Source organism: Cydia amplana, chromosome 10 (assembly GCF_948474715.1).
Source record: "Cydia amplana chromosome 10, ilCydAmpl1.1, whole genome shotgun sequence".
NCBI classification, from domain to species: Eukaryota; Metazoa; Arthropoda; class Insecta; order Lepidoptera; family Tortricidae; genus Cydia; species Cydia amplana.
In genome coordinates this window covers 12,362,729-12,381,134 of record NC_086078.1, presented here as the reverse complement: position 1 = coordinate 12,381,134, position 18,406 = coordinate 12,362,729, and the positions used below count along the sequence as shown (strand labels likewise).

The window sequence follows — 18,406 nt, the reverse complement described above, 5'->3', positions numbered from 1 at the left end:
CGATCAAAACGAGGAAAAAAAATCGTCCATTGTCTCTGTCACGCCGCTAGCAGTAAAATTAGGAAACGCCGACGCGATAAGTCTTGCTATCGCGATCAGCGAGTAAAACAAAACTGGGCGTAGTCGGCTTGTCGACTGTCGTACAGGCAATTACGGCTATCGACGCGAAGGGACAAAGGAAAAATCAACAAAAAATTGTCTAAAATCAAGTACCATTACCATTTATAACTAAACTAACATAAATACTGACATGGAAACTGTTACCTACTTGCGAAACTGATTAAATTATTTATCAAAATGAATACAAATAGATTTTGTATTTAGAATGGGGCGGGAGTAAAACTCTGCCAATTTTGTTCTAGCCATTGCCCTGGATTAGTAAAGATGGAGGTTCGATTCTAGATACTTTTCATAGTAGGTATATTTGTCATTGATAATTTAATTGCGGTATTTTCTACTTAAATAAACGCGAATCAAAACTACGTAACAAAATTCGATTCGCATATAGTAATAGGACAATATATGATTGGAAAAACCTTAGGGGGTATAAGGCGGGGGCGGCGGTAGTATAGACAGGTCGTCGAAGGGGAAGTATTGCTGCGTGCCGAGCACGGGCGGCGCGTACACCGGCAGCGCCGACGGCGTGTAGGCCGCCGGGAAGTCGGCGCTCGGCGTGTACGGCGGCAGCGCCGGCACACAGGGGGTTGGGCCCACGCTGGACATAACAAAATAACTGTCAACTTCAATACGAATTGTCGTGGCTTCCAACCTCCGTGGCGACCTGACTGACTGGTTGACTGACATACATACCTATTTGAAACTACGGTACGGACATTTAAATTCAAAATTAGACATGACAACGACAAGACAAAATAAGATCAGTTCACGACGGACAGCCAGACCGACCAGACAGACTGTTCACGAACATTGTGCAGTTTAAGTCTTTTCGGGGAAGTAGGCGCCAGTTTTAACGAATGGTAGATCAAGTTCGTCTAATTAAGTAACTATGTAATTCCAAACGGAAGGCAAGGCACGACTCAATGAATCTGATTAAGTGTAAAGGCCCCAGTACACATGGGCCATCGCCGGCCACTCCAAGGGACGCAGACGCAGCCATGCGGTAGAATGAGATAGCTATATCACTTACTCCCTCTAACGCATAAATGCGTCCCTTGGAGTGGCCGGCGATGGCCCATTGTGTACTGGGGCCTTAAGGCGAACCAGACAGGCCAAAGGTGATCTTTGACATCCCATGAAGTCAGAAGGACGAGCTACGAGGCGCACTGATGGCCTACCGCGAACCACGTTCGACGTGTTACCTCCCTGTCACACTTACGTACGAATTTACAAGTGCGACAGAGAGGCAACACCTCGAACGTGGTTCGCGGTAGGCCCTCTGACTTGCCAGGCCGAAAGCCGAGTCGATCTGTAGGAGCCCTGAGTGCATGAGACTGTATTGCGCTGCGTCATCGTCATCAAACAGTCTACCCGCTTTTACAAGTTTTACGTGTAGATCAGGGATGTTGCGAACATCCGCATCCGCATCCGCAACCGCGGAACTTCCGCATTATTTTCAACATCCGCATCCGCATAAAATCGATGCGGAGCTTATGCGGATGCGGATGTCGAACAAGTCGGTACAGGAACGTCTTAGCGGCGGCGTAAGTGCTAGGTAATTTCGTCATTACCTATAACGAAATCGTCTAGATCCAGAAAAGTCGGCGAAGTTACTGTTTATTAAATATAACGCACCTATATTCTTGCTCAAATACTACTTAAACGTTTCGTTTTTTTTTAATAAAAAAAAATACTAAAAATTTAATATTTGACGTTTTCTAAGTACCTAATCTTGACATCCGCATCCGCGGGTGTGAGCCATTAAATATCCGCATCCGCATCCGCGTATGTCAAAAAATTAGCATCCGCAACATCCCTGGTGTAGATAACTTCCGATGTTTTATAACCTTTTTTATCGTAGTTTAAATTCATGAACGAAATAAGAGATACTTATTTGCTTACCTGTGAGCCTCGTAGCCATCCCAGTCCTCCATGAGGTTTCGCCGCTGGATATCCTCGTCGCTGGAGAGTGGCGCCCCCCATAAATTGGCGGCGGATGCTAGCAATGCTAGAGCACCTGAAATTATAAATGCAACATTAACCGCTCATTCTTGATAGATACAATTAATTCTGTAACTTTTTGACAAATTACAAGTACCAGGCGTGGCTCACTCCGCGATTTCGTCGCTTTGCTACAGGTAGCTAAAAGTACATCCTTTCCACACCAATTTTGGTGGCTAGCCATAAGCCGCGCGTGGCGCTGTCGCCACCTAGCGGCCATATCTGTGCTGATCGTAACAGACGCGTTTTGTTAGAGAGTGAGTCTTCTGTACCTAGTACTATTATTTATTCTGTGCAAGTACTAAAAAACAGATTTATGAACTATGGAATAGTACATTATTTAGGTACACGAGAACTTTTTCGATTGGCATTTTTAAGGCGATTTCCGATTGATACGAGTTCCGCTATCCTCAAGGTATTTGCAAGGTCTGTTTACTCTGGTGTAAATTTTACTTATTTTTATAACAAAACAGATGAGATTTGTGATTTAAGTGTGCGTTTTTCTAGGCACTGTTGCAGTAGCATATATATTAGGTTGGATTAATTCAGCAGATTATCGCAAAAATCGAGAATAGTGTACCTAATTTGTAAGAAACTGTAACGCACGACTAAAATCAACAAAATCGTTACAGGGACATGTGTTTGGAGACACAAAATCCAATACTGTTACAGGTAACTAGATATGAAACAATAATAAATGACTCACCAGCACCAGTTATCGTGTAGAAACCATACTCATAATCCACCTGTATTGTATTAGGATCATAGTTGTTTGCATTCCCCAATACCACAGTGGTGTAATAGCACACGCCAACTATAGCAATCACCCAAAACACACACATTATGCTCGGGATGGCATTCCTACGGAGCATCTTGATTGCTTTGCTGTTTAAGCTAGTTATGTTGATGAGGATTCCAATAGAGGAACAAAGTAGGACCATGAAACATAATAGGATGAGTACTCTCATGAGTGTAATGGTCTCTGGTGTTGTACATGGTGGTAGACCTGGAAAAAAGGGGTAAATATTATGACTATTATGAGTCACACGAGCCTAGCGCGCCCTATAATATAAGTTAGACTCCCATTTTAACACAAAACAACAATCTGAAATAATATGAAATTTGACATGAAATTTGAAGGAGCATATCTATATCTGGTACTAGTTTTCGTTGCTAAAAATGTATTGTGTGTAGAAGATACTATAGTGTGTCAAAGGTCTGTTTGATTTCAAACATAGACAGAGATAATCATACTATCTTTGTCTTACACTAGTATTAGCACCCAAAAGAAAAGGATGAGTATAGTTTTTTTTTGTTCCTATTTACTGACAATATTTAGTTGACCCAGTATATATACAGGGTGGATTTTCTTTTTGGGTCAGTGAGGGCAGCTATCAGATCCCGTGCTGCTACGAGAAAACGGTCTTAGAAGACCTTCCCTCGATTTCAAATTAATGAAGATTGGCTTTTACAGATTTTGGAAAAAACATACAGGGTGTGAGAAAAAGGTCATTTTTGACAAACTTTTTTTTTGATGCCAATCGATCCCATTCCTATTGAGGATCAAAAGCTTGTATGGAACAAAAAAAAAATTTCCGGCTAGAAAAGCCACAAATCGAGGAAAACTTTTCCCATACAATTTGTATGAAAATGAAATCTTTAATTTTTCACATGCTATTTTTGTATGCTAATCGATGCCATTCCTATCCAGTATCAATAGTTTCTTTGGGGTCAACTTACGGTAATGTACTACAAAGCCACAAATTCAAGAAAACTTTTTCCATACATTTACTATGGAGAAAACGTGAAATTTAATTCACAGTTTTCTATCTGGCCAATCAGTCCTGTTACATTTAAGAACCATAATACTGTATGAGGACATTGCTGTAGGACTGATGGGCGAGGTAGAAAATTGTGAATAAAATTTCACATTTTCTCCATAGTAAATGTACGGAGAAAGTTTTATTAATTTGTGGCTTTTTAGTACAAAGAAAAAACCGGCCAAGTCGGACTCGCTTTCCAAGGGTTCCGTCCATTAAGTCCGACTCACGCTTGACTGCACATTCATTTTAGGTTTTCCTGTCATCTATAGGTAAAGAACTATTTTGTGTATTTTTTTCAAAATTTAGACCCACCAGTTTTGGAGATAAAGAGGGGGGAATGGTCGGACAGACAGTAGAGAGACTGACGCACAAGTGATCCTATAAGGGTTCCGTTTTTTCCTTTTGAGGTATGGAACCCTAAAAAAGGTTCAAAAGGTGGCTAATAAGAACTGGATGAAAGTCATCAGGGATTATGCTCAGTGGATATTCTGAATATACAGTTATTTGAAATAAGCAGACCTTTAGTTGAATACAAACAGGAAAATAGCATCTTTAGGAATTAGAAAATTAAGTCATTTACATGGGTATTTCCTTAATTCAAAGCAGGAAAATATCCTGAGCTAACTGCTAATGGTCTGGGAAGTATCCAGGAAATCAATTAAAATAATGCTTATCTAGGAGAACAAAACATAGAATGTTAGCAAAACTACCTAAAAAACAACAGGAAATGGCATCACTAACTTCCAGTTTTCATTTACTGCTAAAACCATAATTTAATATCACCCTCCTTAATTTTTATTACTTAATCACAATTTCAATTTTTTAAACATGCAGATTACGTCTGCGAGCGGTATCACAATTTATATAACAGCCTATACCTTTCATTTTCTTTTTAAAAGTTGCTGAAGAAATGTTGTTCAGTTTGAGGAGTATAGCCTAGCAGCGGTCGGCAACCCGCGGCCCGCAGGCCGCATGCGGCCCGTGAACCTGTCACTTGCGGCCCGCGAGCCTCCCTGGCTATTTTGTATGTAATATTGACAAACGACAATGTCTGATAAAGTCATAAATATTAACAAAGTGCGGCCCGCGTCAACTTCGTTAACTACTATGTGGCCCTTGGCTGCTAAAAGGTTGCCGACCGCTGGCCTAGTGTTTAATTTATTGCTCCTGTTACAGGAAACACCCTGTATATTTCGTTCTATATAATTTAATTAGGTATGTATGTTTCGAGGGCCAGTGTGATAAGCTTTGAGTATTTTAATGTGGTTTCTATAACCAATATGAAGCTAACAAATTATAAAAACTTGATCTCAACTTACCAGGGTAATCCCTCTTCAATGGATCAAAGTCTCTCCCCTGATCTATGTTAATCTGATCATCATAGTCATCGTCTTCGTCAAATGAGAAGAACTGAGATAGCGATAGGCTCTGGGTGCAGTGCAGCCCCTTTATCCTGAACCAGCTGGGCTGCACAAGGGCAGCGCAGGTTAGGAGGAAAGTGGTCACATTGAAGAACGCTGCTATTTTGTTTAATTCTTTGTCTTTGAATGGAAGGGTTATTTTTAAGCCTGAAAATAAAAAAAAGAGTACAAGTGTATTGTTATAACATGAGGGAGTATTATGCTGCTGATTATATACAGATATAATCAGCAGCATAATACCACATACCAGGTTTATTCACAATCCACTTGTACTTAACACAACAACTAACTACATAAGTTACATATATCGTGTATAAGTGCTTTTTGCTAGGTCTACATGAATATAAAAAAAAGAGATCTGAATTAGATCGACTAAAATTGGGTAAGCAAGCAGATTTAGATTTTATATAAAATATCTACAATATCAAAAAAGCTTGGGTTTTGGACAATCATGATAGTCCACAGCCTTCATATAAGTATGCAAATTACAAATATTAGCACTAACAAGCTCAAAATATGAAAACAATGTTAGATGCAAACAAATTAATTAGTACTTATCGTGGCAGCATCATCCAACTATAAATAGGCGTATGTAGGGGGTGTATCTTTGAGGGAGGTCAAACTGAATATCATGTAAACAAATATAACCACAATAGCTTAAATGCCACTAGGAAGCCATATAAATCACTAAGTGTTAAATTGATACACACATTAAAGTTCATTATTAAATACGGGCGGTCGTGCAATAGTTCATAAACAATGACATTTGGTATTCACGTTATTATTTACATTCTAATAACAGCCGTTCCAAACTTATAGAAGTTTGCAATAATGTTAGTGGTTTGACAACATGTAAACCTGGTAATTGCGTATATCAAGCACAATAAGTGTCCAAGGTTGGACGCGATGTTTTAAGTACCTCGGATCCAAGCTAAACAACCCATATTGATGCTCCAACTCCCATAAAACGATAGGTATTCGTCGGGAATCACAAATTACAAGAGCTAAACTTAGTGTGATTAACTATTACATAAATAAACATGATTTTGAATGCTGTCGTCGATAGGGAAAAGAAACGACACAAGTAATCACGTATGTACACTACACTTCACGTTTGACGTTTAGCTAGCGCCAGTTATGTTGGCCAAACTGGTGAAACAGATTAGAAAAAAAAGTTAGGCGTAGAACACATGCGCTGACATTATGACTGTATTGCACGCTATTGGACGTATGATTCAAAGAGTAGTATACTTGGTCAACCAGATCTTGACAGTAGAAAAAGGCGGCAAATTTGAAAAATGTAGGCGCGAAGGCATACCGTCCCATAGAAAATTTTAATTTCGCGCCTTTTTTTACTGTCAAGATTTGGTTGGCCAGCTATATAATTGTATGATTACTATAGTTGGTCAAACCAATTTGTCGTAAATAAGAACAAAAGAACTACTATATTATACTACTCTTTGAAAAGAACTATACTCATCCTTTTCTTTTGGATGCTAGTACTAGTGTAAGACAAAGATAGTATGATTTTAACTATCTAAATATGTTTGAAATGAGACAGTCCATTGACAAACTATAATATATGATTGGTTGACAAATTATACTTAGTCAACCAGATCTTGACAGTAGAAAAAGGCGGCAAATTTGAAAAATGTAGGCGCGAAGGGATATCGTCCCATAGAAAATTTGAATTTCGTGAAATTTTGCGAATAATGTGAAAACAACTACTTATATAAAAATCTAAAAAAAAAATATTTATTTATTTTTGGATTTCATACAATGTTGAAAATTTTCAAAGTGGTTGAGCACCCCCTTGTTGTTGAGATAAAGTTACAAAACTTGGTGTACATTATCTTTATAATAAGTGTGACCAAATAAGGGAGTGCCGCTTCTTCTAGCTACGAGGGGCGTTCAAAATATTCTCGGTATTGATATCTTACAACCTCTTCTAAAATTTCTTTCGTTACTGGCCGCTAAGGTTTATTCATTGACATTAAAAAAAAGTATAATTCGAACCGAGATGTTCTTTTGTTTTTCTGCAATTGCTGAACAAACATGAACATCATGTGGGAATTGACAATGTTAACTAAATTAGAACATCGATGCGTGATAAAATTCTTGACAAAACAGGGTAAAAATCAAAAAACCATAAAAGAGGAAATGGATTGTGTTTACCGTGAGTCTGCTCCTTCTTTATCTACCATTCAAAAGTGGTCAAGCGAGTTTAAACGTGGAAGGGAGAGTGTTGAAGACGACCCTAGACCTGGCCGGCCTGTAGTAGCTACTTCACAAGAAAATATTGATAAAATGGAAAAACTTATATTGGAAGATGGTCGAGTGAAGGTAAAATCTATAGCACAAGTAACCAATCTCTCTATTGGTACCGTACATGATATTATCCATGACCATCTTAATATGTCAAAAGTAAGTGCAAGATGGGTTCCGCGAATGCTGACTCGGCTTCAAAAAGACATGCGTGTAGCTTGTTGTTCCGATTTTATTGACCTGCGCGGTGAAAATCCTGATGAGGTGCTGCAAAGAATAGTTACTGGAGATGAAACCTGGGTTCATCATTATGACCCAGAGAGTAAACAAGAGTCCATGCAGTGGCACATTAAGGGTTCAGCTCATCCCAAGAAGTTCAAGGTCATCCCTTCAGCTGGCAAGGTCATGGCCACGATATTTTGGGATTGTGAAGGAGTATTACTGATCGATTATAAAGAAAAAGGTGTAAATATCACAGGACAGTACTACGCTAACATTCTACGTCAATTAAAGGATGCAATCAAAGAAAAGAGGCGAGGAAAGTTAACCAAAGGTGTTATGCTTCTGCATGACAACGCCCCCGTCCATACTGCTCATATTGCCAAGGCAGCTATTGTTGAATGTGGGTTTGAAACTGTTACTCACCCACCGTATAGTCCGGACTTAGCCCCCAGCGACTTCTTTTTGTTCCCCAATCTTAAAAGCGGCCAAGTGCGAGTCGGACTCGCCCATGAAGGGTTCCGTATTTAGGCGATTTAAGACGTATAAAAAAAAACTACTTACTAGATCTCGTTCAAACCAATTTTCGGTGGAAGATTACATGGTAATGTACATCATATATTTTTTTTAGTTTTATCATTCTCTTATTTTAGAAGTTACAGGGGGGGGGACACACATTTTACCACTTTGGAAGTGTCTCTCGCGCAAACTATTCAGTTTAGAAAAAAATGATATTAGAAACCTCAATCTCATTTTTGAAGACCTATCCATAGATACCCCACACGTATGGGTTTGATGAAAAAAAAATTTTTGAGTTTCAGTTCGAAGTATGGGGAACCCCAAAAATTTATTGTTTTTTTTCTATTTTTGTGTGAAAATCTTAATGCGGTTCACAGAATACATCTACTTACCAAGTTTCAACAGTATAGTTCTTATAGTTTCGGAGAAAAGTGGCTGTGACATACGGACGGACAGACAGACGGACAGACAGACAGACAGACATGACGAATCTATAAGGGTTCCGTTTTTTGCCATTTGGCTACGGAACCCTAAAAAGGATCTGCGTGGAAATAAATTTTCCGATGATGAAGCATTGAAGGCGGCAGTGGAGGAGCATTTTTACACCAAAGATAAAAAATATTTTTATGCAGGATTAAAAAAAATAATTGATCGATCTTTTAAGTGTATGAACATAGGGGGGGAGTATATTGAAAAATAAAAATATCAAACTTTTCGTACTTGTTTGTTTTCATTCTCATACCGAGAATATTTTGAATACCCCTCGTAGAGTTTGATTTTTTCCCATACAAACGTGAACCACCCTAAAGTACGTAAGAAGGACGGCCTGTATGCATTACTAGTAAGACATTTTTACCTTGCTGCTCCAAATGGATTTTTTTACAAAAAATATATTTTATGCAATAGTATATTCTACAAAAAATTGAGGTTGTCGCTATCTCACAAGTATTTAAAAAAAAAAGTTTAAAAAATTAAAAATATTTTTTTAATCCTTTATAAACAAGTTACAACCTTGATTTTTTTTTGAAAATGAACTAATATTAGGTGCAATTAACATCCAAATTTCACAACAATGGAACCACTAGTTTAGCTACAAAAAAATAAAAAAGATTAAAAAAAAATTTTTTTAGCCAAACCAAGGGGATTCTAGCCTTGAAATTTGGTAAAACGATATCTTATAATAAGACAAATAAACGCACCTAAGAAAGGTATACACTTCAGCCAGGGGCAGTTTCACTATGGGATTGCGGCCAGACCCTTTTCTATGGGACGATATCCCTTCGCGCCTACATTTTTCAAATTTGCCGCATTTTTCTACTGACAAGATCTGCTTGACCAAGGATAATAGATAATTAGAATTTCGCGACTTTTTATACCAACAAAGTGGGCTTGCCAAAGAATATATTATAGTTGGTCAAGCAGATCTTGTCAGTAGAAAAAGGCCGCAAATTTGACAAATGTAGGCGCGAAGGGATATCGTCCCATAGAAAATTTGAATTTCTGACAAGATCTGCTTGACCATCTATATAAAGCCTGTCAATCCATTTCGGCAAATTTAAAAAATTTAGGCTAGTAGGTAGGTAGAAACACTAACATTAACAAGATTATTTAAAGGCATCAATGAGTCCAAAATAACTTAAGTTAATTCGTGAGAGCACGCGTAAGTTATTAAGGTCACTATAGGCTTTTCGTGCGTGCAGTTGCTGGCTAATATAACTTGACCGTTAATTCCGCGAAAACTGTTGGTAATCAGACATCCATTTATACTGGACCAGTTGTACAGGTTTTACCCTTGGCTGTTATTTCCATCGCGTACCGACAACAGGCGACGCGAAGGTGAACTGAAGCGCCTCAGTATACTGACCTGTGAGCTCGGCGTCTGATATAAGTATGTATAATCGAAGACCATTTTAGATTGGTTCGCCTGGGATGATGGGAACAGTTCAACCCTGAACTTGGTCGATACTATCTAGACTACCACACCTTCTGTAATGGGCGCAGCTATGTCTATTAAATTGAATGAGGAACGACCTAATTAAGTATATTGTTTACACATTTTGCAGATTGTTTTTTGTATCATAATAAAACCGGACAAATGCGAGTCGGACTCGTCTACCGAGTGTTCCGTACAACTGTTTTATTTTTACTAATTTATAGTTTTTGGATTTTTCCGTGTATTTGTAGTGTAAGACGATTGGTATTACTTGCCACATAGTTCTAAGTAAACGGGAAGTAAGTAATACCTACCCTATAGGCTATGAATTTAGATTCTCACAAGAGTCTCGAAGTACACGATTTTTACGGAACAAACGGCCGTATCTTTTTTTTACGTTAACTTTCCTTCCCCGTGACTCAAACTATCTCTATGCCAAATTTCAACTAAATCGGCTTTAAGCGTGACGAGATAACAGAGTTTACAGACAGACAGACACACTTTCGCATTTATAATATTAGTATGGATTTATTGCCGGGCGTTCACTAACTGACTAACCCATAAACATTTTCACCTATTCTAAAAAGGTCTTTTCACATCACCTATTCGGAAAAGAGCTTCAAGTGGATCAGTGTGGCACTTTTCCTCCCTGGAGGAGGAGGAGGGATCAAAGTAATAGTAGTTTGTGTTACAAGGGATCAAAATGATATATTTCCGTCAAGGGTGTACATTGAATCCTGAATGAAGCGATGGGTTCTACAATAGAATTCCGAACGTAGTGAGGGATTCTAAAGTAGAATCCTGAGCGTAATGAGGGATTCAAGTGTTAACGCCCAAGACGAAATAATTTTGATACCGTGTGACACATACTGCTTTTCACATCAACTATGAGGAAAATAAAAAAAATCTTAGTGTTGACACAATCTGATGCTTAAACAGATTATTTAAGCTAAAAAAATAATGTGCAAAAAAATGTAAAAATAGTGTGCTTCAACAGAAAAGTGTCACTTTGATCCCTTCTAGCAGGGAGGAAAAGTGCCACTTTGATCCCTCCTAGCAGGGAAGAAAAAGTTCTTTTCTGAATAGGAGTGTGAAAACACTTTTCTGCTCTAGCACACTATTTTTACATTTTTTTGCACATTATTTTTTTAGCTTAAATAATCTGTTTAAGCATCAGATTGTGTCAACACTAAGATTTTTTTATTTTTTCATAGCTGATGTGAAAAGCAGTATGTGTCACACGGTATCAAAATTATTTCGTCTTGGGCGTTAACACTTAAATCCCTCATTACGCTCAGGATTCATGTACGCCCTTGACGGAAATATATCATTTTGATCCCTTGTAACACAAACTACTATTGTCTTCCCCGCTAAGAAGGATCAAAGTGGCACTTTTCTGTTCTAAGACACGATTTTTTTTCCTTTTTGCATGCAATTATAAATTCCTTCGCTTCGTTCAATATTCAATGTACGCGCCCTAGCCGTAAATACTATACTTGACTATATCTTAGGATAAATAAAAATCAGAAGAGATTTCCGATATCGCATAAGAGTTGCGTATCTTCGGTAGTGTTATAAAATCTTCGCTAGCTACCTTGTTCTTTCGCTATAGCACGCTATAGTGAGTAGGCTTGGCTAAATATAGCTTAAAAGGGTTGCACGGACCGAGTCTTTGCAGATTGTTTCCGCAGTTCGCGGTAAAAGCTCGGAAAGAGTGAATCTTCCGTCTGACTATTTTGTGTAAAGTTGTGTAAATGGACAATGAAGACTTAGCCAACGATGAAAAATGAGTTCTTGAAGGTATGCTATACAAGCCTAGTGCTTACCTTTAGTACCCATAGTACAAGCTTTGCTTAGTGAGGTCGACCTGGGTAAGATTGTGCCCAAACATTTATTTATTAAAAAACAATTAATGTCCTTTTCCGTTTTTTGTGTTAGTACCTACAACGGCTACAACACAACAGATATGAAAGAAGAAGTATATAGGTAAAGTTTTCAAAAAATAGAGTTCTGGAGTTTTTATAAGAAATAATAAAATTTCACTTTTTTAAACGGATAATTTCGTTCCGCATACAAATATTTAAAAAAATTAAAAAAAAATTACCATGTGGAAATTCTGTAACTTTCAAAACGCAATTTTAGTAGGTACCGGTAGTCATAATCATAAGTCATAAAATAGTTATTTTATTTGTACAACAAGAGATCAAAGTTTGATATTTCTTCGAGTGCTTATTTAGAGTCCCGTGCAAGCGACAGATTCTGTAGTAGATTCACGAGCGTAGCGAGTGAATCTAATTTAGAATCTTAAGCGTAGTAAGGGACTCAAAAGCGCACGAGATGTAAATAACTTTGATCTCGTGTAGTTCACAAAACTTTTCACCTCTGCAGTGAGAACATATTAGACAACCTGAAAAATGTAATCATTCTTCATCACTTACCTATTCACTCATGTTTTCTTAAGACATACTAACAATTAAGTATAATTACCGCAATCAAACAAAACAACAAAACTTAATAAATTTCAGTAAAATAGGTAATAATATTTTATATAGAAACAACGACCATCAATTGATTGACACTTCAATACTGACAACTATATACTTATTTTACTCTTTGCTGACAACTTTTTTTTTGTAAAAAAAACATTGTAAGATACGGTTTGAATTGCGGATAAGTACTTACTAATTACTATTTGTAAACTGTAGTAGAGATTCTTAAAAGTATAATTATTTATTTTACGTGATATTCTGTGTATATTTTGAGTTCATTATTTTAATCGTACAATAAATTATGTAAAATATAGTGTTTTTATCAAATCTTAAACTTTATAAGAATTCATACTCGTACGTGTTTTGGACCGATGCGTTCTGACGTTTTTCGGGGGTCTACTGTCTACTGTCAAGATCTGGTTGACCAAGTATAATTACTTGGTCAACCAGATCCTGACAAGTAGAAAAAGGCGGCAAATTTGAAAAATGTAGGCGCGAAAGGATATCGTCCCATAGAAAATTTGAATTTCGCGCCTTTTTTTACTGACAAGATTTAGTTGACCAGCTATATAAACCGTTAATATACCGTTGAATGTCATTTGAACTTTTTGTCTCTTTCTTTTTGCTAACAACGTGGAAGGGACAGAGATAATAGAATCCAAGTATTTCGAACTTGTATTAGACCCACATGTTAAAATGACATTTGAATATTAAGGTCACTTGAAGGTCATTTTGTCTCACTTAGTGAGCAAAATGCGATTTTGCTCACTGTTTTTAAGAAGCAAAGTACCCTTGTTCGAGCTGCTGAGGTGAAAAATATGTTAACGGTTTTGTGCACGACGCACTGTTGTTATTTATTTGGTCATAACATGGACACTGAAAACTTTAAAAGACGTATTAAATCTTCGAAACAATTTTGCGACGAGACAAAACACAAAAGTGCTAGGTGTCCCATATAAAGTACCTATCTACACAATAAACCTTTTAAGATTAATAGGGACACGTAGACACGAATACAGCAATAAGTTCCGGTGCTAATCGATTGGGTTTAGGTGCGGAAACGAACTGATTTATTTTATTGCCGGGACTACAAATAATTACCTCGCGTTTGTGTCCCACGTGGGACGCTATGGAAGTGGAAGAGGCAGGTTGCTCAAGTGCGCCATTAAATATTTACACACCTACGTTTTATAAAAAATAAATACCTATGCTTTATAATCCAGTAAGTTTATAAAATAAATTATGATATCTAAAAAAAGCGGCCAAGTGCGAGTCGGACTCGCCCATGAAGGGTTCCGTATTTAGGCGATTTATGACGTATAAAAAAAAAACTACTTACTAGATCTCGTTCAAACCAATTTTCGGTGGAAGTTTACATGGTACTGTTCATCATATATTTTTTTTAGTTTTATCATTCTCTTATTTTAGAAGTTACAGGGGGGGGGACACACATTTTACCACTTTGGAAGTGTCTCTCGCGCAAACTATTCAGTTCAGAAAAAAATGATATTAGAAACTTCAATATCATTTTTGAAGACCTATCCATAGATACCCCACACGTAAGGGTTTGATGATAAAAAAAAATTTTGAGTTTCAGTTCGAACTATGAGGAACCCCAAAAATTTATTGTTTTTTTTTTCTATTTTTGTGTGAAAATCTTAATGCGGTTCACAGAATACATCTACTTACCAAGTTTCAACAGTATAGTTCTTATAGTTTCGGAGAAAAGTGGCTGTGACATACGGACGGACAGACAGACGGACAGACAGACAGACAGACAGACAGACAGACAGACAGACAGACAGACAGACAGACATGACGAATCTATAAGGGTTCCGTTTTTTGCCATTTGGCTACGGAACCCTAAAAAAAGAGTACCGTCATTATAACGAACTTTGCCACCAGGGGAAACTTTGCCCAAAATGACAATTTTAAACAAATTCGTTAATGTAGAAATATTTAAAATACTTATGGCCACCCTGCTATTTTTAGTAGAAAATAGATTATACTTGTGACAAATCTATATTATACCAAACATGTGCACAACTTGACTTGGGAATTTTCAGCGAGTTGTCAAAGATAGGGTATATTTCGGCGGGCCAAAAATTGTTGGTAAATGAACTCAAGTAGAAAAAAATTGAGAACCCTTAGACAAATATTTCCGGGTTTCAGTTATAAAGCATGAAGCATAGATTATGTCTATACTAAAGTTATGGCGGTGGGCAATGTAATCCGGTAATTTACAGACCTTTGCGTCAACATTGCCCACCACCAAAAACGGCTTAGGGTTGTCACTTTTGACAAATTTACCCAACTTCGCAAGTAAAAGAAGGTTATGTTTGTACACTAAAGTAAGTTTATAAATATATACTCTATTTAATTGGTCTTATTATCCTTTATTTAGATGTTTTATATCTTTAACGCGTGAAATATACAGCAAAACTCATGTTTTTGGCCATTAAACTATTGTGACAGATTTTCTCTAAAGTGCCAACCCTAGCCTTTGTAAAATGCTTAGGTGAGTCTTGTATGGAAATGGCCCAAAACGGTTAGGCAACATTGCCCACCCAATTTATTTAAAAGTTCTTACACTTATCGCTAAGTTATTAACAGGGTATGGTAGGATTGCCCAAATCCTTTAAGTGATCCTTAGACATCATCATCATACGAGCTGTATTTGAACACCAAATTGACGTGGGCAATGTTGTTGTCCCAAACTCCGGATATCTTTGCCCGCCCTCTAAAACGCCAAAAAAGTGGGTAAAAACACGTTTTAAAAAAAAATATTCAATAAAACTAATGCGTTTGATCACTATGATGGACGTGCTGAGCAAAACAAAGTCATATGATGTGATATAATTTTTTTGAGGACTTCGAGTTTTTTCAAAAAAAAACCGGGCAAAGTTGGCTATAATGACGGTACCTAACTTACATTAGCGTTTGCGTCAAATCTGGTTCTGATTTTTGGCAGACTTGTTTATGATATTGGCCCAACCCAATGAATAATCCAAGTTTGTGACCTCAAGCGCCAAACGCAATTTTGACAAATATCGAAAATAAAATCGGGTTTTTTTTAGAGTTTAGAGTAGACTATGTAAGAGCAGTGAGTACCTATATGCACTTTTGTCTCGGGCGATGCCGCTTGGCACGATTGTTCTTAAGGTCAAGCAATAGCCGATTTGGCCCGATATCCACGAGATAGTACCGTGCCCTCAAAAAGGAAGGGGGGGGGGGGGGAGGGTCCTCAGGTAAGACGTAACCCGTGCGAGACCGAGGTGGGTCGCTAGTAGAAAAAATGCGGCACTACTTTTTTTAACCTCCTCCCATTGAGGGGGGATTTAAATCTTCTCGGGGCAGAGGTGTAGGGTTGGAGCCGGTCTACCTAGCTTTATTCATAAGCGCATTGTAATTACTTATGCCTACTTGAATAAACTATCTTTTATCTTATCTTTAACAAAGGTGCGGTTTCCGCACTGTTTTACTACACTTGTGTCTCCCTGTGGATAATGACATTACCGTTAACCAAACGTTAACACATTAAAACTGCCCTCGCGAGCTACCCGATACTAGCGTAGCCGTTTTTCCCGTTTGTAACGAAAATCGTCTTGAACAGAGAACCCGCTAGCGAGTCGCTGGCAGTGAATGTGTTAAGTCAGCCTATTTCAATTATACTCATGTTTCATTCCTTGTATAAGTAAGTAAATACTAGAATATCAATTATGTTCTCTAAATAAATAGTATTAATTTTAATAAAACTCTCATTTCCTTGTTTCAGATTACGCCCTCCAATGAATGTTATAAATTTTAACGTTATTAATAACGAACGCCTGAAGTAATTCAAAGAGCATTCATTAAAATAATTAACGGAATGATTGCCCTTCAATACTTCGTTTATAACGTCTCCGGGGACCCCTTGGAAGATAATTTCACATTCATTTTCAACTCGAGTTTCTTCGAGGAGACAGCCTGCGAAGCGACTCAAACTTTCCTCTTTAACACAAGTTTGGGAATCGAAACCGCTGTTACAGAATGGGAAGCGCTAACTACTATCATCGTATTGTCTGCTGTTATTCTAGGAACCATCTTTGGAAATATTTTAGTTATACTAGGTGTATTCACCCACAAACCGTTACGGATAGTGCCAAACTTTTTCATAGTGTCACTAGCTGTAGCAGATTTGGCTGTCGCGGTGTTGGTGATGCCTTTGAACGTGGCATATTCGACTCTCGGTCGCTGGCTCTGGGGCAAACACTTGTGCAAGATGTGGCTCACTTGTGACATCATGAGCTGCACCTCATCCATACTAAACTTATGTGCCATAGCACTAGACCGATACTGGGCGATCACAGACCCTATAAATTATGCCAACAAAAGGACATTGAGAAGAGTACTGTCACAAATTGCTGGAGTGTGGATGTTGTCTCTTATCATAAGCTCACCGCCCCTGCTCGGATGGAACGATTGGCCAGAGGAATTTACAAAAGATACGCCCTGTCAATTAACATCAGAGCCCGGTTACGTAGTTTATTCGGCACTTGGCTCATTCTTCATTCCACTAGTAATAATGACGATAGTGTATATACAAATTTACATCGCTGCAAGGCAAAGATTTAGGAGGCGCACATTGGCCACAAGAATATACAAAAAACGACCAGTAATACACGTAGAGAACAAAGAGGAAAGTCAGGAAACTAAAGAAGAATCGGAAAATGATTCTGACAGTGGAGAGAGTATTAATAAAAATCAGAGGAAAGCCTTCAATGACATTAAGAGAAACTTTTTTGTGCCTCTGCTTTTGCTTCACGATCCGCTTGCCAGGCAAAAACTTGAGGCAGATATAAACGATCAGCATCCAAAACTGTCGCCTGGTAGTTGTGGAAGTGTAAAGAAGAGTTCATCATTTAAAAATACAAACCAGAAAAAGAGAAGACATGAAAAGCCTTTACTTGCAAGCGTTAGTAACAGCGGAGACGTGGTCCACCAGTTTATAGAGCAGAAACAAAAGATTTCATTATCAAAGGAGCGAAGGGCAGCACGGACACTGGGCATTATAATGGGCGTATTTGTAATTTGTTGGCTTCCCTTTTTCCTTATGTACGTGATTTTGCCTTTTTGCCGTGTCTGTTGCCCGACCAACAAGTTAATTAACTTTATCACGTGGCTAGGGTATGTGAACTCTACAGTGAATCCTATAATCTACACCATTTTTAATTTAGACTTCAGGAAAGCTTTCAAAAAGTTGCTGGGAATGAATGCATAATGAAGTAGAGAGTTAAAGTAGAGGTTCATTACAATGGTCATAGAGAAATATAGTAAGACAAGAGTGCTCACTCCATACATCAGTAAGACTATTAATTTCAGTGTCTACATCTAGCATCGAGTAGCGGAACTATCAGTACTGCTACTTGACAATAGATGTAGCACCGACCGGAAAGTCTTATCTCAACAGCATAAGACTTTCCGGTCGGTGCTACATCTATTGTCAAGTAGCAGCACTGATAGTTCCGCTACTCGATGCTAGATGCTAATAGTCTTTTTGGTACTAAAACTGATGTATGGAGTGAGCAATCTATGTATTTTTTTCCCTATGCAATGGTGCAGTGTTTTTTTATACCTACG

The 18,406-nt window shown here is 37.9% G+C and overlaps 2 protein-coding genes across 2 annotated transcripts; one reads left to right on the top strand and one right to left on the bottom strand.

Moving 5' to 3' along the window:
- Positions 1 to 404: 404 nt before the first annotated feature.
- LOC134651573 (transmembrane protein 127-like) lies at positions 405 to 6,482 on the bottom strand. Its single transcript, XM_063506678.1, has 5 exons — positions 6,282 to 6,482; positions 5,261 to 5,509; positions 2,825 to 3,124; positions 2,020 to 2,134; positions 405 to 715 (listed from the first exon to the last, which is right to left on the bottom strand). The coding sequence occupies exons 1-5, from the start codon at positions 6,304 to 6,306 to the stop codon at positions 538 to 540; spliced, it is 867 nt and encodes a 288-aa protein (XP_063362748.1). The 5' UTR covers positions 6,307 to 6,482; the 3' UTR covers positions 405 to 537.
- Positions 6,483 to 16,551: 10,069 nt separating this feature from the next.
- On the top strand, positions 16,552 to 18,079 carry LOC134651837 (tyramine/octopamine receptor-like). The gene has a single exon (XM_063506953.1). The coding sequence runs from the start codon at positions 16,656 to 16,658 to the stop codon at positions 18,045 to 18,047; it is 1,392 nt and encodes a 463-aa protein (XP_063363023.1). The 5' UTR covers positions 16,552 to 16,655; the 3' UTR covers positions 18,048 to 18,079.
- Positions 18,080 to 18,406: the final 327 nt, after the last annotated feature.